Genomic DNA, 24,249 nt, shown 5'->3' with positions numbered 1-24,249 from the left:
CGCGGGAAATTCTACACAAGGATAGGATAACTACAACCCTTCGTAGCGCCAAAACTACGCCACCCTCGACATTTTGCAAGAGGAATATTTGTCTCAGAATCACCTCAGGAATCTATCATTAACCGGTAATACGGTAGGTCTGGGACACCCTGTATATATAACATACAGGGGATATTAATTAAATGACTTACATGATAGTTTGATATAATAAATAAAATAATTTACAGTAATTTTATATTTACATAAATATTTTTAATATTTTCGCAAAAAGGTTTATCGCAATTATGACCATATGTCTATTCCGGGATTATAAAATCTATTATTAAATTATTAAATATATTATACAGATAATAATATATTATTAAATATATTATATAGATAATAATCTTGTACACACTTTACTACGAATATTTTATGCACATGATAATAAATTTTGACATAGGAAATTTCATTATCACATCGCAATTTGAATTTTAATTATGTACATCATTATCGCAGTACATATATGTTTACTAAAACCTATATTTAGTAACAAATAACTAGCAATGTAAGAAGGTAAGATAAAAATGTTAAATATGATGGAAGTATTGGAAAGTGTCAGTATGTTATCAAATAAGTTTTTCCTGTATAATGAGCATCTAATACATTATACGTTCTCGATACTTAAAAGATATGAATGAATATCTAAATATTTAACTTGTTCACAATTTTGATTCTAGCGAATTATTTGTGACATGTTGTTTTAATTAACGGAAAACATTAACAAACAAATGCTACAGTATAAGTATATGTTTATACTGTGCAAATGCTTGCATAAGAATAGTTTTTATTAGCTAAAAATAGTTGATCTAACATTTTTAGATGTATATATATGAAAACATTATGGCTTTCGATAAGCACGCAAATTGCTATATTATATATATTGTAAAAATAAAATAAAATGTGCGCATGCACACACATATATAATATGTAAAGAATTGTGATACACGAAAATGGAAAAATAAAAGTTATTATTATGCAAAACACCATCACTACTGCTGAGGGAGAAACCATTCACGGCAGACAATTTCATCTTTCTTTATTTTTGATATTTTATCATATTCATGAAAATAAAAGTAAAGAAACTGCTCACACATGTATAATCTCTGAAATCGATGTGTCACATCGAACACGGTATGTTTAATTAATTTTTGCGTAAATATTTTAAATTTTTTAATTCAAAAAAATATGCAAGTATTTAAAACAAAATTACTTATATGTAGTAGCAAATAATAATATAATAAATAACTAATAATATAAAAAGGTAAGTTAAAGAAAGGAAAATATATGTTGCTATGTAAATACATGATCAAAGAAACATCTCTTATGTATGTACAGTAGCGATCTACCTCTCATTCAATAAGAGGCATAAAAATATTGCACGGAGGATAAATTTTTGCAGAAGGATATTGGATGAAAAATATCAGATTTCCAAATACTCATGCAAACGAGCAACAAGCCAAACTAGGTCAGCGGTCCGAGACGTTTTGCTTTCAACAGCGAATGTGGGTTAGTGAAAGCCCGGACCGTTAATAGTGCTGCGTGATTCCTCCCAAATTAAAGCGCGGATAAGTAAGAAGAGAGGAACACATTTATCTGTACAGCCTCTCTCTTAATCACATTTCAAAATAACCCAAATAATTTGAATATCAAATTATTGCAAAATTCGGAATAACTCAAACAGGAACATAACGTTTAGCAGCATTGATTTTATAGCAGCTTCACGTACACCATATTTCATCACGTGATGTAGCCAACAACACCTATTTATTTGTTCAAAAAATTATGATTCTTTGCGTGCTATTTATCACGAGTGACGATTCTTTTATATACAAGAATAATTTGATTTTGATGCACAATTTATTCAAGAATAGCTTATCTCTGTTTAAAACAAGAAATTACTCCTCGTTTATCGACACAAAACGAGATGACTTTCTCTTTCCCTCTCTATTCCATAAATTTTATAATATTTTAATATTCTATAAGTTAATTCTCTATGTAAATTCTATAAATTGCGTTCGTTATATTAATGCGGTGCCTCTATAAGTTTCCGATAAGTTTCTGTTATTCGAAGAGGATTTCCTTCCGTTCGGCGTCGTTTCAGTCGTCGAAAGAGAATTTTTCTAAGTGTATCATGAGAACGTGTCTTGAATTCGAGTAGGGGAAGCAAATGAATCGCAAGAGTAAAAGTAGTACGTGAAATACATCGTGGTGGGACAGGGCCGTCCGGAGGTCTAGTGCTAAGACTCGGCAGAGTCCATCAATGGTTCCTTTCAGTTTAGTTCGTAATCTTTCTTAAGAAAAGCTATCGCGCGGAATAATTCATGTACATCTATCCATTTAACAGACGCGTCGGTTTTATCGAGTGGCGGTGATCCATCCTTCAGCATCTCCGACAAAGACGATGACGTATTCGACTTGCGAAGCGGAGGAATATCGAGGTTTTACGCGAAACGCCAACAAAGACTCCGCAGCAAACGTAATACGGAAGGTAAGTATATTGTGAATTATTCAACTAAAATGCTGAAGCATTTGTGACTGTTTATTTCTAAGGTACTATTCTATTTTCAGCAGCATGTCTGCTTCTGCTCGAAATTAAATAAATGGCAGCATTAGGAAACTTCGCTGCGCGCCGTAGCTACAAAAGTGATCGCGTGTTCGGTCAGCTGTCTGCGCTTACGTAATGAAAGCTCAATTATGCACACGCTTCAATGCTAAGCCGACGTATTTCACGAATGCAGAAACTATGTTGCATCTCATCGAATGGAGAAACAGCAATAGAACAATGTCGCTCACGGCGAAAGCTCTCGCCGACGTACGTGTTTCGCATTATTTCTGCGTGCGAATGCGGAGGCACACGGCCCCTGGATCCCGCAGAATCGGGAGAATCCACCGCGGTGTCCACCGGATGGAATCGTTGCGGCGACGGTGACAGCGCGACAGTGAAAGAAGAACTTTCTTCGTAAGCATAAAGACTAGACCGGCTCTCGGTCGATCAGTTCAACTTCTTTGTGGAGTCAAGGTGAAAGCGCGCGCAGCAGGCGACGGTGATCTTCAGCGAATCATCATCATCATCCGGCAGCCCATCAGTGAAACTCACCGGCGAGCGAGGAGATCGGCGAACGCCCGAAAACGCGAGCGCCATGTGAGTTCCCGTCGTGATGTTCGTCGCGGTGCCCGACTAAGGGAAGAAGATTCGTGATCCTCGCTAGTCGAAGAATCCTAGTGTGACGTGTACGATGAATGGGAAGATGCCTCGACCTGCTGTGTCTCGCCCTGAACTCCTGATCCTGATCGTGATCGCGATTATTCAGGTACCGGTACCAACCGAAGCCCATGGACCACGTCGGGGCATCACGATAACGTCGGTGAACTCTACTGTGAGTACTGATGGAGAATTGGTAAATTGACAAATTCGACTGGTGACGCGACAAATTTGATTTGTGTAGCGAGAGAACTTTGCTCAGGTTTTAACAAAGCTTATGTTCGATATTTGAAATGATTTTGTTTGTCAGTAAATCTTCATGAAATGTGTTCCTGTTTGAGGATTTTGATTGAGTAACAATAATGTTAAAACTCACTTAGTAAATACTAAATAAACAATACTTAGTAAACAATACTAAAATTTAAAAATAATAAAACTTAGGTGCATGCTGAAGAAAATTATGTAATTGCGGGTCTCGTTTGATTGTTAACGTAAAATATTTTCTCGTGATGTTTTAACTATGTGTACGTTAATATAATACGTTAATCTATTATATCTCAAAAAGAATACAGTGTTAAATATTTATAAAGTATTTTATATATTTTATATTACACAATATTATATGCTTAATCTTGTTATTTAATAAGTTTCTGTTCTGTTCTTTATTATATTCATATTACATTAATTCAATAATTACTCAATAATAATTGTTATTTAATGTACACAACGAGACATAAGATAACTTGAGGAGTTCTTTCATTTTCTAAGTAACGTATGCAATCATTCATGCACAACGTAAAAGGACCTGTGTAAATATTACGCGCACGCAACGCTTATGAGCATGAAATATTTAGTTAGCCAATGCCAAGAACAATTTAACGACTTAGGCCTTGACCCATAATACTGATCATGGTTACTTTCTCTCATCGTGTTTGCGGTAGAAAGTGAGTGCGGCTGCAATCAGAGTTGCATGCTTCTTTCAGGAAAGCTCCTCGAGTAGTCCTCCGCGTACCGGGAGATTTCTGTTCGATGACATTTTTGGCATCGACTTTACCAGTGGTGCCGATACAGACGAGAGATTGAGGAACTGCACATGCGGTAAACATTCTTCTCATAATATAATATATATAAATCAAATCGTACCGCTCTCCAATTTATTTATAAAACTTTTAAGTCAATCTGCGATTAAATTGTCGAAGTTAAATTGTCAACCCGCTGCTTCCTTGCTGTCTTTCTTTTCGAATCGACTTTGTCACTGGCAAAACTTTATCACTGGCAAACTAACGATTGGCCGGCTTGCTTGAATAAAAGATTTTCCTTGCTTGTCCCTTTAAGCAAATTTGTTTAACAAAGGCTCATAAACAATATGTTCTAATGATTCCAGAGTGCGGTTTATCTAGTCAGGAAAATCGGATTGTCGGTGGACGTCCCACGGTACCACACAAATATCCTTGGATTGCGAGATTGGTTTATGACGGCCGTCTTCATTGCGGCGCTAGCCTTCTCAACAACGATTACGTGATTACTGCCGCTCACTGTGTACGGAGGTACATCTTTTTTCAACGCGATCATGAACACAAAGTTTCATGAACACATACTTTCATTTCCTCTTGCATACTTGAACTTGGTCGCTGAATCGATTCTGGCATTGCAGGTTGAAGCGATCGAAGATTCGCGTGATACTCGGTGATCACGATCAATACGTGAACACTGACGGAGTCCCGATCATGAGGGCAGTGAGTGTCGTGATACGCCACAGAAACTTTGATATAAACTCATACAATCATGACGTGGCCCTATTGAAATTGCGCAAGTCCGTGAAATTCTCCAAGAAGGTTCGCCCGATCTGTCTACCTCAGCCAGGTAATATGTGTATATATATAATATTAAATAATATAATAATATGCACACCTCAGATAATCGCGATGGCATATCTTTCTTAATTTAATTATAATATTAAAATATAAAATATAATAATATTAAATTATAATATTAAACGTTGTATTGACGGTATGTTAACGTAGGTACCGATCCTGCCGGGAAGGAAGGAACAGTGGTAGGATGGGGTCGAACGAAGGAGGGAGGCATGATACCCGGAGAAGTGCATGAAGTGCAAGTGCCTATATACAGCTTGACACAATGCCGAAAAATGAAATACCGTGCGAATCGAATCACCGAAAATATGATCTGTGCTGGACGAGGAAACCAGGACTCTTGTCAGGGTGACAGTGGCGGTCCCCTTCTTACCCAGGAAGCCGACAAACTTGAAATTGCAGGTAAAACAATTGGTTACTTATATCTCGTTAGAAAACGAAATTAATTTTAATTTATTAAATTTTAATTTTATTAAATTAATTTGAATTCCCATAACTATATCAAACATAATTTTCATCTGTAATTATTAGCAAACTTTGGTTTCCTATTTCAAAATATAATAGCGCGAAAATTTTAAACAATTAAACAATTTTTGCACTCTAATTTTGAACATTTTTCGAATCTTTTTAAGTTAAGATCTGGAGAAGTGAAATATTCTTCAGATTTATTTCTCAATTTTATTTCTCAAAGTTATCCAAGAAAATATTCAAGAAAAATGTGTCGCAAGTAAAATATATTTCATGCCAGATCTAATTCCACATCGTTTATTCAGGTATAGTTTCCTGGGGCGTGGGATGCGGTAGACCCGGTTATCCCGGAGTTTACACGAGGGTCTCTCGATACCTCAACTGGATCCACACGAACATGAAAGAAGGCTGTTTGTGCGTTTGAGAATCACCGCTTTCACTGCCAGCTCGTGTATAAAATTTCCTAGTGCACGCGATGCGATTCTGCTTGGCTGATGTGAGCGAGCACAATCATGTTTCACACGATTCTCCTTCGTGAACGACTTATTTGGGAATTTGGCTCAATTTTCTTCACAGAAGCAAATTATTAAATATAGTTCCTCGTACAGGCCATTTATTATTATCGATTAATTGTTATTTAGGTATGTAATCGGTACGATAGATACAGCATTTAATCGTAGAACATCTTCTGTAATCCGAGTATGATTCAGAGCACGCGACTGCGCTTAGTTCGCTTCGCACGTTTCTATCGCATGCCTCGAACCGTACGAATAGCGGTCAAACGTTTCCGGAATAATCAGCGAACGATAACGGTTCACTGTCAAACCGGGCTAAAGTTGACGCATGCAAATGTGTGCTCCATATACAAAAGCATCTCCGCACGATTACTTTGTACATATAATGGAAAGTAATTTATAATTGTAACTTAATTTATAATGTAATTTATGTGTCAAAATTCATTACTGATATCAATGTATGTAATATACTATATAATATTTCAAAATACGTAATAATATTATATACGTACTACAATTTTTAACGATATACAAATATCTCTGAGGAAATTAAAACATTTAGATAAGCATGTAAATTTTAAATAACAATTCAGAGAGCATGTTTAATATTTACGATTATGCAAGAATATCACGATTACATTCAATACAAATTGTGTTAGTGATTAAAATTATCTACACTGTTTAATAGGGGGCAAGATATCGCTTATCGATATTATACTTATAAAGATAGCAATTTTTATTAATTAATTGTGATTCATTTCATTTGATTAGTGATTAATTGTGATTATTGATATCAGCATCGTACGTACAAATATGTGTAAAATAACACGAACGCATATTATATTTATATTAGTAAACACAGAGAAATTTTAAGTCGCTATTTTTAATCGGATTCTTTTATTCCTTGTAGAGACATAAATCGATTACCAACACAGTGCAACTAGTTGCAGAACCTGATTTTTTGACCGAAACTAGTTCTAAGAGGCAAAAAGAGACAAACACTGCCTCGATAGCAATCGACTTAAATAGTGAATAAACCTCGTTATAAATTTCGGTTAAAAGTGGAAATACCGGAATTTAACGATCTCCTCGTGCTCCTCGAAATCGAACTTTGGTCGACGAGACATTGTTGAACTGCGTCTGAAATGCCTGTCGAACGGTATCGAACGACGTACCAAATGCGTATATGCACATAATAAGATAAATCTTTATTCTTCTCTCTTATTAGCCTTAATATTAATTATGTAATAATTTAATAAAAAAGTATTTTAATATTTATTGTTGTGCAACAAAACAGTGTGACCCGAAAATTGAAAAGAGACAAGAAATATTGAAACCGCTCTGATATATTAATGATATATTAATCGGACACTGATATAATTATTATAAAGAGTACAAATATTACTTTCAAAATTATTAATATCAATCGATATTAATGCCCAAAGACTTTTCGAGCATGATAATTTACCCGATACCGCCGTGGCCCTGGTGACGGTCAATAACAGTCATCTTCGACCCTGAACGTGAACGTGAACTGGTCAGGTACCGGCTGGTCGGCTGCGCCCTCCTTCCCTTCCGGAATAGCAATTACCTCTTCGACCTGAGTCCTCCGCAGTCGGCGTAGGACGCCGGCGATAGTCGCTCGCAGTCAGGGACATGTCCGTGACTCGTTCCTGACACGGTGGTGCCCTGGCGGTGGCGACTCTTTCGTCCACGACTTGGTTCTGTATCCTCCAAATTAGAGGTGTTACGATTACCGGTGCGGGAAGTCCAGCCGAGGCGCGAAACATGAAGCCTTCGTGGTGCCTGGGTTTGCTGTTTGTTCTCTTTACGACAACAGGAAAATGTCAGGTAAGAATTATCCTCGTGTAAATTGCATGCGACATGCACCGTGTTGCAATGTCCTTCTCAGAAAACATCGTTGGAAAAACATTGTTGTTGAGAGATTTTCTTGTGTAATATATCACAAAAAAGAAATTTTATTAGAATCTCTCGTAGAAATTTCAAAAATTTTTGTGAAAAAAATGTGAAATTATAAATTGTTTTTTTTTTAATTATTAAAGTATATCAATCATTTTGATCTTAGGCCGGGATATTTGGCGAAAAAAATTTCTTCGGGCTTTTCGGCAATAAACCGCCTCACTCCGAAGACCCACCCGCACCTTGCTACTGCAGTGAGTAATTTTAATGTATTCGCTATTGAATTTATTTTTATTGTTGATAATACTATGAGAGAACGTTATAGGAGAAATGTAACTTGCGATTCTTGCGATGCAATGTAGGTTGCGGACTACGAAACGAGGAAAGTCGCATAGTTGGAGGTCAGACGACGAATATGAATGAGTTCCCGTGGATGGCCAGATTATCGTACTTGAACAAGTTTTATTGCGGTGGTACGCTTATAAATGATCGCTATGTACTCACAGCTGCACACTGCGTGAAGGGGTAAGTGTGGCTTATGTGATTCACACGTTTAGTGGAAGTGAAATTATTATTATCCAAATCTATAATCTTAAATCTAATGAAGTGCGCAGTGTAACTTTCGTCGTAAAAATTTCCGTTTAATACTATGCTCTAATTTCCCGTTTTTGCAGATAACTTTTATTCTATAAAAAGTTGAATGAGCGTAATTGTATGATCACGTAATTTTATTACTGCTTTAAACAATAAAAGGCTAAATATTTTAATAGAAATCAAAGCTTAATGTATTAACAATCAAGTATGGTATTACTTAAATCTCTACAAGAGAGGGATGATTCGTATATGTTTCTCACGTAAATAAAATTATTAGAAGCGTGTGTGCGTAAACATCATAACCATTTCCATGAATTATAACTGTATAAGCATAAAATCGCTGCTGATCGCCGTGTTGGTATCATTTTACTGGATGCGCAAACAGGTCAAACTTCATATTTGCATCCTCGATTAGCGTCGTGCTACAAGGAAAACGTTTGGTGCCGTTAACCCCTCCGAAGCGGAATACTAAATTATTCCACTATTGACGATTACAATTTTTAGTCAAATAGTCGCACGAAGAATCTGCTACTTTAGAAAGTTGCCCATCCGCATCATCATCATACCAGAACTAATTATCAGTACACTAATATAGAAAATTCTTCGAGAAATTTGCGACAAAGTCGGTCGAAATTTTATACTGGCGTAAAAAAGACACATCATCGGATTATCGCAAATTGGACAGATCTTTCTTCGGACGTTTAATTTGAATTGGATTCTTCACCCAGTTATCCCCTCGCGATCTCACTTGTCAGGCGAACGTGATCGGTTCTTCTAGTTTTTTTTTCAGATTCATGTGGTTCATGATCAAAGTCACTTTCGGGGAGCACGACCGATGCACGGAGAAGTCAGCGGAGACCCGGTACGTGGTGCGCGTGATGACTGGTGACTTCAGCTTTCTGAATTTCGACAATGACATCGCATTACTGCGCCTAAATGAAAGAGTACCTCTCAGCGACACAATACGGCCGATATGCTTGCCATCAACGTTGGGTGAGTGCGATGCCTTCCTCTGTTTATGAGAGTGCAACAAACGATTTGTAATTTTCTTACTAATTTTCTAACAAATTTACGGTTTTACACATTTTGAGTCTCATTAAACACGCCAAGAGACTGAAAATGTAATATAATAATATAATTGTAATATCTGATAATATCTGGTCGATATTTAAATTTCATTTTTAGCATCCATGATTTCATGCTGTAATTGATCCACAATTAATTTTAATCACCGATATGTTCACGTAACGTAACGTAGCATCGACCAATGTTGCGCGATCCGACATTGTTTATTATGCGATGATGACGTCGAGCCATAAATTAGTTAGTATACGGGTACCTACTCTCGAGTATAATGCACCGGTGCATAACTGCGTAGTAAAGAAGATTTCTCGTTGGAATCGAGGACTTGAATTTGCATTTCGAATGTATGCGATAATTCTTTCTGAATTCGCTTAACTCGCAACACGATACAGTATACATGCGAGCATTGTTCGCCGATTGATAATACATGTGACCTAGTTTCATATTCAGGGATTTGATTTTTTATAAGCAGTTTTGATTAAGCAACTTATATTTTATTTTAAAAAACCTATAAGATTTTATTACTATAATATTATTACATCTAAAATACCTCGCATGTCTGATTATTTATCTCTCAGCTTATAATACAGTATTTTACCTTCCAGATAATGACTACGTCGGGGCAAATGCAATCGCGTCAGGTTGGGGCACGTTGCAAGAAGATGGCAAGCCGTCTTGCCTCCTGCAGGAAGTCGAAGTTCCAGTCATGAGTCTTCAGGCCTGTCGCAACACCAGCTACAGTCCCCGCATGATCTCGGACAATATGCTGTGCGCGGGTTACCTGGAAGGGCAGAAAGATTCGTGTCAGGTAACTCTTATTGTAACAAGAATAAAATGAAAATAAAATTTAAGAAGTGATTGCAACGTATGTAGCAAAGTGTATCTTGCAATATTTTAATACGGTGCGCAGTAAAAATACGCGCGGTGCAAATGCGTTGAAGATCCGTTACGCCGTTACGAGGAACATCGAGGCTAAGCATTATGCAAGGAATACAAATCTTTTGCATTACAGGGAGATAGCGGCGGACCCCTGATAACAGCACGCGAAGATAAAAAATACGAGCTCATCGGCGTGGTATCGTGGGGCAACGGATGCGCTCGACGTGGATATCCCGGCGTATACACGAGAGTTACACGGTATATGGATTGGATCCTGAAGAATTCGATGGACGGCTGTTTTTGCGAGCATAACTGAACGCGATTATTCGGCATTGGCTAAAGACACAACGAGGAACGAGTTTACTTTTTACGTACTATTATTTTACTTTTTACGTACTATTGTACATATACACGTTTCCTAATTTTTTCTACACGTGATAATGGCGCAAGGAGATATCACCGCAGCGATGATTGTCTGCGATTGTCGCGATACAAGCATTCGGATATTATACCGTGCAATATTTCGCCGTTGCTCAATCTAGCCAAAGGCTGAAATACTCAATTTTGCTGCCAAGGAAATTAACTCTAGTGAGATTGCGATTCTATATGTAGGCTACCAGTGTCATATCTTTTTATTAAAAATGTTTCTTGTTACGATACATCATACGGAAATGTTTAATAAACATTTGCATAAATCACTGTTGGATGATTTTATTCTCACACACAGCGCTAAAGTGTAATATCGAAATGAATCTTATGACTGCGTATTTTGTATTTTAATTATTATATCGTAATTATTTCATTACATTTATTCGGAATAAAAAAGAAATAAAAACGACAGGAATTATTTTAAAAACAATATTCCAATACGCAGTCATACGAATCAGTCGATGATTTATTTTATATGCACGTCCTTACGTTAATTATATAATTAACATTAATTAATTAATAACTTTACAAAAGTTATACTTGCTAGATCCATGCATTCTTAATTCTCGTCAAATGTCGAAGGTATCGAGGCGAATTTCGTTAACTATTGATTGACGTAGTGATCTCAGTATCAGGAAGATCGCGTAACGGGACTAACAAACAGGTTACTGACCAACCGGCCTCGGACCAAAGAGAATCGTAAAAAGCGAAATGACCATTTCGAGTGGAACCCATACAAACTTGGAAGCAAACGTGTGGAAATGTGTGGGATGTTCTGTTTATGCTTTTCTTGCTTGGGATGCGGGTGACGATATAGAGAGAGTCCCGCTACATGGCGCAAACCAGTTTCGTTTCAGAGAGACCAGTATCGCCTTGACTGCCGAGAGAAAAGTCATGAAGTTGCAGGACTATGCCAAGTATCTCCTTTGCCTCTTCGTGGTGAATCTCAGTGCGATTCATTGCGAAGGACATGTCATCAGTTCTTCCGTAAGTCTTCACTAATCTGTTTCTCAATCATGAGTCATTGTTACATTGATTCATTCGTTCGTCTGTATTTCTATCTGGGTTGCGTATATTTCGTACATGTGTTCGTCATTATTGATTTTTTATCTTTCCAGCGAATATTGAAGAAAGATTGAGGATGTGAATTATTAGAATTATATTTTTCTGTGAGAACTTATAAATGTATTTCTTGGCTAGATCGATGATCAGATTGAACTGAGACAAGAACGGGGAGTCCTAGATCTGCTCTTCGGACGGTTCCGTACTTGCGGTGCCTGCTGTAAGTAATTTTGATAATTATTTAAACGATTTAAAATTTTTGCATATTGTATATAACATATTTAAGCCACGAAGAGTAAAATACTAAAGAAATTGTATAATTAAACATTATTCAATATTTAATTTTTTACTATTTTATTATTAGGTATAATTTAATAAATCATCGTATTATGTCATATTAATATTTTAATTAATTTATGTCATATTAATATTTTTATTTATCTAGTGTGCGGTCGACCGAACCGTAAAGCAGCGCGATTATTGGGTGGCGAAAACACGGAATCACACGAATTTCCCTGGCTCGCAAACATTCATGTAAAATCCAAGCTGATAAGCGGAGTGCTGATAAACGATCGTTATGTCATGACAGCGGCTAGCCAGCTCATTGGGTTCGTACATATTAAAACCTTTAATCAAATAATATTACGAAGCAGATAATTTTTAAAACTTGTGCAATTAACATTTTTTTAAACAGAACAACGGCACCCGATATTAAGGTATCATTGGGAGAATATGATCGATGCACGTTGGACATTTCGTCGGCGAACTTCAGCGTGGAGTCCGTGATACTACATCCGGAGTTCAATCCGGAAGCGGGCACTCACGATCTAGCTCTGATTCGTCTGAGCCGACCGACCAAATTCGAGAAGCGGATATCGCCAATATGTCTGCCTAATCCAGGTTAATTTAGTTTAAAAAAACACCACTTGTTGATCTAAAAGATATCGGGATAGATCGCGAGACCGCACGTTCAATCCTCACTTCCGGATTTCAGGATCGACTTATCTCGGCCAGGTCGGAACGTTGGTGGGTTGGACCGCGAGCAAGCCCGAAGATAAAGCTGACACTCGCACGTGCAAGCCACGAAAATTGGGACTTCCTATTCTGGGGTATAATGAATGCGTCAAGTCGGGAATAGATCCGATGAATTTCAACGATGATTACGGATGCATAGGGATAGTAGGCACAAATTCTCTCGTGTGCGAGGTAAGAGACACTTACGTTCCATGTATTAAAACTGCTCGTTTCGATCTTGATAAATGCGGATAATGTAGTGATAATGTAGTGACACTTAAATTTCCAAGAATGTTTTATTGAATGAAATTTACTGTAATATAGATTATAAAAACAGAATTTTTGAAGCAGATGTTTGAACTGTACACCATAATAATTAGACGTTGATGATACTTGCAGAATGACGTTGGATCTTCGTTGCAATATCGATCGTATGCTGGAATTTACGACCTCGTTGGTAAGCGTGATTATTTATTAAACGAAAGGTAGAATTCGAGATATGAAATTATAAGGCTGTTACATCAATTTTATATCAATAAGAGACAGCTATTTAATGATAATGTAAAAATTCAAATCGAAGAAATACATTGATAAAATAATATATTGATGAAATGTGTAAACTGGATTGTATGTATTACAGGTATCATTCCGGGTGTGAACAAATGCGACAATGTTCCCAGGTCAACCGTCTTTACAAGAGTGGGCCCGCGTCTCGATTGGATATTGCAGCACACAAAGGATGGATGTTACTGCACAAAATGATAACAATCAAATTTCTAATACCGCTATTTATCATTATTAATATTTTATTATTATTATTTTATTATTATATATTCATTTATAAAATAAGCTAAGAGCAACGTAAAACAATGTTGAATGCCAAAGTGTACCAAACGATATATTATTTGCTTAAAATTGAAATGTACGAAAAGATATGCTTTATATTAATATTGTGAGAGTGTCGTGCATAATATTTAAAATAAAATTATTTTTGTTGCATCACAAAATATAGCTGCATCCAGTCGTTCAAGTATGTCAATACAAATTATTAAAATAAGTTGGTACTTTTTAAATATTGTGTCAATCTCATGTTTAAACGATTCCTTATATTTTATAGGAAACAGTAGTTTCTTACTGTACTATATCTTATCTAAAAATTATTACCGGTTTAAACCACGTCCGGATTTCATAGTATTCCCGCACACGTCAAGTTACTAGTCATGCTAAGTCATCTAAAGCACGCACAGTAAATGTAACGCGCTTAAACGTAACGCCAGTTCAGTGTGACACATCTTAACGTAAAAGCAACAAGTTCTACATTAACGTTACATATGCAGTATTTCGTAGTGATCATTGTAGTGTTTTGTCTGACATTTGAACATGCGAGCACGTTATTCTGGCTATATAAGCGAATAAATAGACATACGAATCACATACGCACGCATCATCTTCATAAGCACGAACATCTTGATTACGGAGATTGCGGTAAGATTCATCCCGAGTATCTAAATCATAACCATACATATAACGAAAGAAGAAAAAATAATGATGAAAAATATTCTATTCGAAGAAGATATTCTAAAAATATCTATATAAATTATTATTAAACGAAAAACTAAAATCAGTGAAAGAAACTCAAGTTCGGATCGAATTGAATTGCTATATGAGGATAAACATGACTCTTATGCTCTAGAATGCGGAAAAAAGAATATTTTACTGTCATCCAGAATAATAGGCGGACGGGAAGTGTTTGAAAATGAATTTCCCTGGATGGCTGGAATTATAAGCGTCAATAGATCGGAAACGATATGCGGAGCGTCAATCATAAACGATCGTTACGTGGTAACAGCCGCTCATTGCATCGTTTATGGGTATATATGTATATATTCAAGAGATAGTAAATAAATATTATATTAAAAGAAAAGATTATTTGAGGTACAACTTTTATCAATATTCTGAGTTATAATAAAATTATATATATTATATTTTCTTATAGTTTCAACAAAGATGATCTAAAAGTATCTGTCGGCAGTCACAATTCGTGCAAGTGGGACACAAAGTCTACGATTTTCTCCGTCGACAGCATCTTTCCGCATCCGAATTACGACAATCAAACAAATTTTGCCGACATTATGCTAGTTAAATTAATTATGAGCATCACCTTCAACGAATTTGTCAGACCAATTTGTCTACCAAACATTGGTAATTATCATAATCTTCATTTTTCTACATGCAATATATTTGCAACTGATTTACTATTGATTAAAATTTTTAATTATTCGTAATATCTTACACACAGGATTAGACGTTTCCTCTCGATTCGGGGGACAATCGGTATCCGCACTTGGTTGGGGATTCTCGGAGAATAACTCTTTATTCAGTAACGAATGCGGTTTACGCATTGTGGAATTAACGCTGTACAATCGATCGGAATGTCCCACTGACGTCTCGAGTCTAATCTGTGCGGGATATAAAACATCGCCACGCGGTACTTGTGGGGTAATATTTTTTGTATTGTAATTTATAAATTTATTTTTATACTGATTTGGATTTATTGAAAAAGTTATGTGTTTGCAATACATATATTTTCAAAACTGCATACAAATTTCTATTAAAATTTATTTAGGGTGACAGCGGCGGCCCTCTTCAGCTACTGGACGAGGATCATAAATACGTGCTGCTAGGTCAGTTGTGTCGTGAATGGAAATTCGGCGATTGACAACATAAAATTAACAAGATCTATTTTGCAGGAATCACTTCAAACGGCATAGGATGCGCCAACATTTACTACCCAGATTTTTATACAGACGTCACGCAGATGGTCCCGTGGATATTGAGTATAACGAGAGACGACTCCGAGTACTGCTGGCGCTAAATACAGTTAATGTATCATATAATCGAACACTCGCACACAGCTTATTGATGCAGAACTTGAATAAAGGAATAAACAAGCCTTATGTTATACATTTCGCCGATGCATAAAATTAACATTATCCATCGACATCATAAACCGACATCATCAACTAACTTAGCGATCGTTCTTGCGAATTTTCCAAGATCCATGTGCAGACGTTCGCAACTTTCCCACAACACCGCGAGCGTTTATCAACCTGCACCTCGTAAACCCAGAACCTCGTCAACCGCTCGTCGCTCGTCGCTCCGTAACTCGTAAACCATGTTCGATTATATGTCCGAGGCAACCATTCACGATATGCTATCTGCAGACTCGAGACCTGTCCATATCCGCGAATGAAGCAAGAGACCTTTGACTCACCGATAAACTTTAAAGACGGGCACATCAAAGTTACGCTGTCTGTGCGAACAGTGATAACGCTATTGAAATTGCAACATGTTTTATCCCGCAATTTGCGTAAATTATCGTACACTTGTTGCATTCTTCAATTTCGTGGATTTAAATTCTGTTATTTAATTCTGCTCTTTTCATTCACGTGGCTCCTCCAATCTTGTTGTCGCTTCTTCACTTCTTCCTCACATGCTGACTTTGACTGTGGGTAGATTCACTATATGGAAACTTACGAGAATTTATCGCCCACGCAGCACTCCAGCATTTATTCGTCGTTCTGAAAGTAACATATGACGCTTTTGAGGCAAGAGATGTCAGCGCAATCCTTGAAATGTGCTGCGAATATTTTTTAACCAGAACGCCGTGCGCTGGCATCTGACACGGAAATCCAGATAAAATTCAATTTGCCATTATATTTCAGGGCAACATTGATTGATCACGGAGATGCGTTATCGATAAATAACCGCTAATATAGATACAAAGCATATCGCGAAAGTTGTCACGGTGGAATTTCTTCCGAAAGGAATTACGCATAAAGTCTCCTTTATCGTACGCCCCTTATTAATCACAAAAAACCATTAGCATTATAAAACTTGCATGAAATATCTCGATTGTACAATTAGTACCGAGCACGTATCGCGATCGCTTCCTTTGCTCCTGTCCGATTGTTAATGAGAATAACGATTTATAGGTGCACGCTTCTGTCGCGATATTAAACACGTTAAGACGGGCGGCGATACGACAAGGGAACACGGATACCCCTCGGCGGAGGTGCGACATTGAAATTGGCTATCGTTGTTACGAACGCGGATCGATTTAGATCGGAGTCTGTTCCGTGTCACATTCAGTGTCGTAAACGTGATCGCACGTGCTTCAAATCTGGGATCTTTCAAAAGCAACTAATGATGAAGTCTCATCTGGTCCTGGTTACGGTCGGCTTCCTCTTGATCCTAGATGTTCGTTGTGAGAGTAATTAAGCGAGATTGTCACGAGGACATGAGCGCAGATGGTGATCCGACGAATAATCCTGCTGAATAATTGCGTTGCGCTCAGTTTCAGGCGGTGGCACAAGTGCACCGACAACATCTTCCCCGTCTGCGGCATCAGCTACGCGTACGAATTAATCCGACATGCGGTAAATAACGATCGAAACAAAATTAATACGCAAGTGGCATACGCATATTCCTGCGCGCCGCACGAAAACTCATTCGCACGAAAAGCATACGGGCACTTACGTTAAAGTTAGACCACTCGCTCAGTTCTGAAGTTTGCCGTTAGCGAGAGCTTTAACTCAATTAATTCCTTGTTAACTCAATTCATTGCTCTTAACACGGGCAACAATGGGAGCAAACCCGAGACCAGCGTACAAAGGACGCGCGTGCTGCAGAAGTTTGCACTTTGCACTTAGTCGAAGCCGGAAATAGTTGATAGCAAAAATAAAAAATTGACGAGAGATATAAAATCCGATAAAAGTAATTAAGAAAATGAATTCTAAATTTTTTAATCAATCTACGAAAATATATAAAATATGTGAAATGTCATGCTTTATATTTGTCAAGTTTTATATTTAAATGCATGTAATTCTTAATTAACTTTTTCATATTTCTTCTCGCGATAGAGTGTGGACTAACGGGAGGAATCTCGAATCGCATTGTCGGCGGATTCGTAGCAATCCCGCACATCTTTCCTTGGGTGGTGCCGATATTCCAAAATGGAAAGCTTTATTGCGGAGGCACGTTGATTAACGACCAATATGTATTGACAGCCGGACACTGCGTTAGATGGTATCCATTTCTTTTTGTTCTTGAAAAAGTTGAAGCAATGTCTTTGCCTGATGCTACTTCTCCGAAAATTCACGCGCAATCTATCCATCATAAAAAACTATCGTAAAACTGCAATTATAATTTATAATTTCATGAATATTAATTTCGCCGTGTATAAACATTTATAAAGATAATCTTCCTTTTCCTTTTTGTGGTAAGAATAATTCTAATTTCCGTACACCTTCTTACGAGTTGCACAGGGCGGACCATGCGAATCTTACGGTGGGCATAGGAATACACGACCTCGAAAACCAGGACGAGGGATACATAGTTCCGATCAGCAAAGTTATCCTGCACGAGAAATTCGCAAGCGATTATCTTCATGATATCAACGATATCACTCTACTTCGACTGCAGCATCCAGTCAAATTCAACGACAATGTGAGACCTGCATGCCTGCCGCACAAAGGTCTGTCTCCCATATGATTCTTTTGCAGCGAGATATTCATGTGTATTGAAATTGGAGCAAGAATTAGAGCATTTGAAGTTATTTCTTTTCGTGCATCTATCGGGCTTGGGAAAATTGAGCGATACAAGCGGGTTCTGCATCGACAGATTCCGATTACACGGGGCTGGAAGTCAAAATCACCGGATGGGGACGGGTCTCCGACAGAACGTACGAAACTTCTCGTTATCTGCGTCAAGCTGCCCTGAGAGTGATGCCCTGGCAGGAATGCAAGAACACTTCGTTCGGTGATCATATCTCAAGATCGATGATGTGCGCTTACAAAGACGACACCGACGCGTGTCAGGTATCACCCCATGTCCACGATCAATTTAATCATCTAACGCGCTCCGGGACCGACGTGATCCTACGTTGCAACTTCTTTTTCTCTTATCGCGTACACGTGCCGCTTTATTACCGAGATATTGATTTCCGCAACTTTGTTACACTATCGTCGAGTTACGTCATACGAGAAACTAAAAGCTCGTATACCCGCAGGATGGAGAGTCGTTAAATATATCTTGCATAAGAGTGCATATTAACAATGTCGAAATTTCAGGGCGATAGTGGCGGACCTCTCATGTACGAAAGGGGGGACGGGAAGCACGAAGTGATCGGTAAGAATGTCACGTTTTACATATGGCTTACTAAATCTTTCGTTAAAAAAAAGAAAGAATCACTTTAGTATTATTTTTAAAATATATTTTTAATAGCTCATACCGTGTTGATGTATGTCAGTTACATAATTTTTCCAGTACGCATTGCATAAGTATACGATACGGTTCGATAGTATAGTTTGAAGTATAACATTTTTCGGGTATTCTTGAGTGCACACATTTCTTGATAGCGCTTTCAGCATCTAACGTCGATAATTGAGAAAAGATTGTCTCGTGTGTCCGTAAATTGCAGAGTTTAAGTCATGATTAGTTTCGAGGATATATGTATACTCCCAACGAGATTATCCTCTCCATCATTCTAACAGGTATAGTCTCTTGGGGTATCGGATGCGCCATTCGCGGATCGCCGGGTGTATACGTGAAGAACACAGATTACCTGAGATGGATAAAGTTTCACAGCAGGCAGGGTGTGTTCTGTCTGGACAGATGAGCTCTCGGTACAGCTGCGTGTAACGAATACTGATACCAATGAAAATAAATGTAGATTCACCACTGAACTTCATGTACGTTAATTATATGATTCTTGTCTGAATCAACCAGACAAGTTCCAAAAAAACGATAAAGAATTATAAGCGTTAATTGACTACTCACAAAATTATTTAATACTCGAAGTGGAAAGGAATAAAAAAAGAAGATAAAATAAGGTAAAATTCATTTCCATTTAAAATTACATTCTGCGTACTGTTTCAGCGATAATTTGCAATCTACTTTAATGAGATCGAGTTTGAAAAATTTAACGAGTACGATAAAACTCTGTTTCTTCTCTTTTTATATTTACGAGATGCGTTTGGATCACACAAATAATTTATTCGCAGAGTACAATATCTCGTAGGCGCGGTGCGCGGCTACGTCTCTTAAAACGTAGTTAAAGCGCGACATCATCGAATCATGCAGGCAATGCACAGCAAGCACTTCGGGATATTAGTAAAGTCTGTAACAATCATGTTCTTCCTGCACTGTTAACGAGTTCGCTACAGTAAGTGCTTTCAATTTGATTTTATCATCAGCAAAATTACTTTGTCGCGCGAGTCGCGATAACGCCACGATTGTTTCGCGAAACAGTTGAAGCTGATTGAAACACGTATTTCAATATTACCATGATCGATAACATCGTCCGAAAAGAAATGGAAATTACGTGCTTGAATAATAATTAATGCATTAGTTTTTTACGCTCACGTATGTACATACATGTAAGTTGCCTCGCAAAATACGGCATTAATTTTAAGTTGGTTGATGTTTTCTTTTTCTACAATGCTCAGCGCACTATTTTTCAGCTATTTACACACACGAACGTTATGACAAAACCCAAAACGAGAAAATTTAATATGTTCTACATGTAATCCTAATTTCTACAAGTAACTCGTACAAATATAATATTTACTACATATAATATCTTCAAATATCTGTAAAAATGACAGTCACGTGTTCTTCATAAGAGAATGCTCATGGTATAGTTGCACTGTATACTACTGCTCGAAAAAGAAACCACGATTTATCAAAATAATTAGACAAAGTGATATCTAGAGAACATGAAAGATGTTTTGTGAAAATATATTCCAATTTAGCACTCCGCATTTGCGTTGGATTTGACGTCGTTGCAGCGAAAGACGACGTTAAATCTCTCGATTAATTAAAATCTATCGTTTTTCGTGAATTGCTGTCTTTAATTTGACAAATTGATAACATTTTCTTTTTATTTCATGGTATATATTGGCACACTTGTATCGTTCAGTGGGACACCCTGTATATCCATCAATAATTGAAATCAAAGAGCAGAAAACGCAATGTAAACGAAAATTTTTATTTTCATTTGCCCGGAAATTATAATTTTTGAATACATAAACGCAACGGAGAGTAAATTTTGCAAGCGCTTCGACAATGCGCTGTTGATCGGAAACAATCTAATTTATTTTACAAGTATTATGAGTTAAATATTTAGTTCGATGTAAGTAGAGCTGAAAATATAACTGCGTGTGCTCTTTAATATCATACTATCAAACGTTATAATACATATATGTCATCGCGTGTGTTCACAGTTTCCGATATTTTGCGACACGAATAATCGACTTAACGCTAATATATGAAACAATCCTTAGAAAATCAGAAGTGAGATGTTACGCTGGAGAAGTATGCTTAAATACAAAATATATTACACTTGCAATACTATAATACAGACATTACAAAATTTGACGCGCCCTCTCTCTCTCTCTCTCTCTCTCTTTGCTCGCATTAATATATGACGTGAGTGACGTTGGCGTTACATTGCGATGTAACTGCTTCTTCGAGCGTGCAATCGAGTTTCCGATAACTGGCGGTGCTCGGTCGTCGTCTACCACGACTACTTCTCGACCTGCGACCCTCCAACACGATCGCCAATATCTGAAACGTATTAAAATATACGATTGTTTAATGGAAGAGAATCGTTATGGGAGCAGCGACGAATATGAGGCATATAATCATGCATGAATCTGAAATTCTTGCCTTCTGCTTGTTGTGATAACCGATATATCCAGCGATGCACGCCACGGTGATCACAGTGAAGTACGTGAAAAAGTGAGACTCGTCTTCTATTCTTGTGTTGGAATACTGCAAGTTATCCTTCTGTCCGGAGGGTTCTTGCAAAATTTCGTTTTGACTCCCTTTAGAAAAGAATTTTATATAGTTAGTAAAAGATTATAAAAAGATTATAAAAAGCATATTTGATTGATACGGGCGCAACTTTTACCCTCTGATAAAGACTCCTTGCCGATATCTGGTTGTGGAACTGTGTCGTCTATATCTGAAAATTTAATTACGCAACATGTATCATATTTGCATGAAAATAATAATATGTATAAGAAAAACAGCGTTAAGTCAAGATATCCGTTGTTGTTCAAAGATATAAATTTCTATGCAAATGCACGCGTGGAACTTGATGTTTATCCGTGAGAAAGGCAAATATATTATTCATATATTTTATTCATATAGATATAGATTCTATGCAAACAAAACGTCACTTCACAGAAACGTGCAACAAGATACCAATCATAGGTTGGCATTTATTCGTTACAATAATTCTCATTTTAATTTTATTCGTTACAATAATTTATACAAATATTTTCCGTCGTTTCTTTCAGAAATGAATCATGTGAATGCGCATTTTATGAATATTAGTACCATCAATATTATCGGCCCTATTAGGCTCCATTTCCTCTTCCGGATAATTGTCTTGCGTGTTTTCAGATATCGTGCTAGTCTTAACGTCGTCGGTATCTTGCTCCTTCTCATGTTCCTGCACATGCCCTTGATTTGCAACGTCTTTGCTTGGCGCATTACCTGCTAGATCGTTTACTGACGCAGCTTGCGGATTACTGTTTGCAGGAGTGTTCTTCGCGGGCTTTGTAACTTCAACATTAACTCCAGCATCTACGATACTCTTTTTCTCTCCTTCAGCTGCGGAAGGGACTAACGATTTCTGCTCTTGTGTCTCAATCTTATTTACTTTCTTCTGGATTCCATCTTTACTTAGTTTGTCGGTTTCAAATTTTACTTCTGCATCACCTTTCACAGTTCCAGTCGGTGCATCATTAGCCGCATTCGAGTTATCCACTTTAACGTTACTGTTATCCTTCGAAACTGTTACAACCGGCTTCAGAGTCTGATCTTTGGTCTCCTTCGCCTCGGACATTCTTCTGGCTCCAGTTGGTATCGTTTTACCATCGCTGATCGCTTCATCATTCAGCTGACTACCAGCTACCACGGAGCCATGTTTCGTTTCTTGATTTACTTTCTTGATGCTATCATCGATATTTTTAATCCACTCAAGTACCGCACACAACGGGTGTAACTTATCCTTGAAGTCGAAGCACATCTTCACGCAGATGCTAGGTGCATTGATATTGTCAACCAGTGGTTCCCAGAGATATTCTGTTTTATTGTACAGAGACGTGTATCCCTGCAGATTATCGCAGAACTCGGTCTTCTGGGTCTGATTCTTCCCGCTAACGACCAGTCGCTGCTTCATGTGCGAGTCGAATACTGCTGAGACATTGGTAGGAATCAGCTGTTGACTAGAATATTGACAAATTTTGTACGCTGTGTCGTACACGCCTAAGCATAAGAACGTCCCGAGCTGCAAATCGAAGTTCGAGATAGGTTTGCTGGGGTATGACCACATGGCGCAGTCCTGCACGTATGCTAAATTGTACAGGAATTTGGACACCTCGCACAGCTTCGAGTCATTCCTCATGACACTTATGATGTTCATCGGGACCGGTGCACTCGTCACCCGCGTGAAGGAGAGGAACAGCACGAGAAAGTTCGGCACGAGGGTGATGCAGAGCAGAGGACTGTAACGCTTTTCCATGATTGCTCGGGAGGACCAGCTTCGCGAGCCTCTATTGAACTAGGACTAGGAAAATCGCGGGTCACCTATCGTTTGACAAGCATAATTCTCCACTGCGTTAACTCCGACTTTCCCGGGTGCCGAGCATTGTCCGGGAGACTCCAGGCACTCTCGCACGCGCGATACGTGTCACTTCGGAAACGTGATGCGATCAAGGTCTCGCCTGATCATAACCTTCAGTTTTCCCACATTTTCCAGAAACACTCAATATATTATCGTACGCGTATGGTCACCGTTAAGTTTCCAGAAGCGGAACATTCATCGCGCCATCTTAAATCATCGAGTTTCAGCAGGAAGTATCAATGCTGAACCGTTCTGAAGTAGTATACGATGACTGCGCCACCTAAAGTAGAAAGTCATTCTAGTATAAAGTTACCAACAATGAACAATTCCGATTGCTAACGTGGAGACCTTGCTCTGTTAGCAGTCTTCATGGAAGCGCGGAACGTCCATCGCGACAGAGATATTTGTATCTATTAATTAGCGCAAATATTATCAATTTTGAATTTTGTAACATCTTTATGGAATACGTAG

The 24,249-nt window shown here is 37.7% G+C and overlaps 4 protein-coding genes across 5 annotated transcripts; 3 read left to right on the top strand and 1 right to left on the bottom strand.

Moving 5' to 3' along the window:
- The first annotated feature begins 2,617 nt into the window (after window positions 1-2,617).
- LOC105281472 (transmembrane protease serine 9) lies at window positions 2,618-11,276 on the top strand. The gene is made up of 12 exons (XM_026969787.1): window positions 2,618-3,419; window positions 4,228-4,342; window positions 4,629-4,791; window positions 4,899-5,107; window positions 5,269-5,520; window positions 5,892-6,000; window positions 7,778-7,952; window positions 8,188-8,275; window positions 8,384-8,546; window positions 9,394-9,608; window positions 10,304-10,506; window positions 10,711-11,276. Exons 1-12 carry the CDS (start codon window positions 3,279-3,281, stop codon window positions 10,891-10,893), a joined length of 2,016 nt encoding a protein of 671 aa, XP_026825588.1. The 5' UTR covers window positions 2,618-3,278; the 3' UTR covers window positions 10,894-11,276.
- An 84-nt stretch (window positions 11,277-11,360) lies between these two features.
- Window positions 11,361-14,085, top strand: LOC105281471 (phenoloxidase-activating factor 3). Its single transcript, XM_011342723.3, has 7 exons — window positions 11,361-11,993; window positions 12,207-12,288; window positions 12,514-12,676; window positions 12,763-12,968; window positions 13,063-13,274; window positions 13,482-13,539; window positions 13,723-14,085. Exons 1-7 carry the CDS (start codon window positions 11,718-11,720, stop codon window positions 13,842-13,844), a joined length of 1,119 nt encoding a protein of 372 aa, XP_011341025.1. The 5' UTR covers window positions 11,361-11,717; the 3' UTR covers window positions 13,845-14,085.
- Window positions 14,086-14,299: 214 nt separating this feature from the next.
- On the top strand, window positions 14,300-19,942 carry LOC105281477 (venom serine protease 34). Of its 2 annotated transcripts, XM_026975605.1 has the most exons (7): window positions 14,300-14,567; window positions 14,776-14,953; window positions 15,079-15,284; window positions 18,005-18,170; window positions 18,410-18,618; window positions 18,765-18,961; window positions 19,214-19,942. In XM_026975605.1, exons 1-7 carry the CDS (start codon window positions 14,414-14,416, stop codon window positions 19,337-19,339), a joined length of 1,236 nt encoding a protein of 411 aa, XP_026831406.1. In that variant the 5' UTR covers window positions 14,300-14,413; the 3' UTR covers window positions 19,340-19,942. The 2 variants fall into 2 exon arrangements, with proteins under 2 accessions (XP_026831406.1, XP_026831405.1); XM_026975604.1 differs by lacking the exons at window positions 18,005-18,170; window positions 18,410-18,618; window positions 18,765-18,961; window positions 19,214-19,942 and adding exons at window positions 15,382-15,581; window positions 15,709-15,766; window positions 15,833-16,035 and having other exon boundaries at window positions 14,324-14,567.
- Window positions 19,943-19,974: 32 nt separating this feature from the next.
- LOC105281470 (trans-Golgi network integral membrane protein 2) lies at window positions 19,975-24,002 on the bottom strand. The gene is made up of 4 exons (XM_011342722.3): window positions 22,488-24,002; window positions 22,057-22,110; window positions 21,813-21,970; window positions 19,975-21,710 (listed from the first exon to the last, which is right to left on the bottom strand). The coding sequence occupies exons 1-4, from the start codon at window positions 23,674-23,676 to the stop codon at window positions 21,561-21,563; spliced, it is 1,551 nt and encodes a 516-aa protein (XP_011341024.1). The 5' UTR covers window positions 23,677-24,002; the 3' UTR covers window positions 19,975-21,560.
- Between the last annotated feature and the right edge of the window lie 247 nt (window positions 24,003-24,249).

This window comes from Ooceraea biroi, chromosome 1 (genome assembly GCF_003672135.1).
Source record: "Ooceraea biroi isolate clonal line C1 chromosome 1, Obir_v5.4, whole genome shotgun sequence".
NCBI classification, from domain to species: domain Eukaryota; kingdom Metazoa; phylum Arthropoda; class Insecta; order Hymenoptera; family Formicidae; genus Ooceraea; species Ooceraea biroi.
The sequence above is the reverse complement of the archived record's forward strand: the minus strand, read 5'-3'. Positions and strand labels throughout refer to the sequence as shown.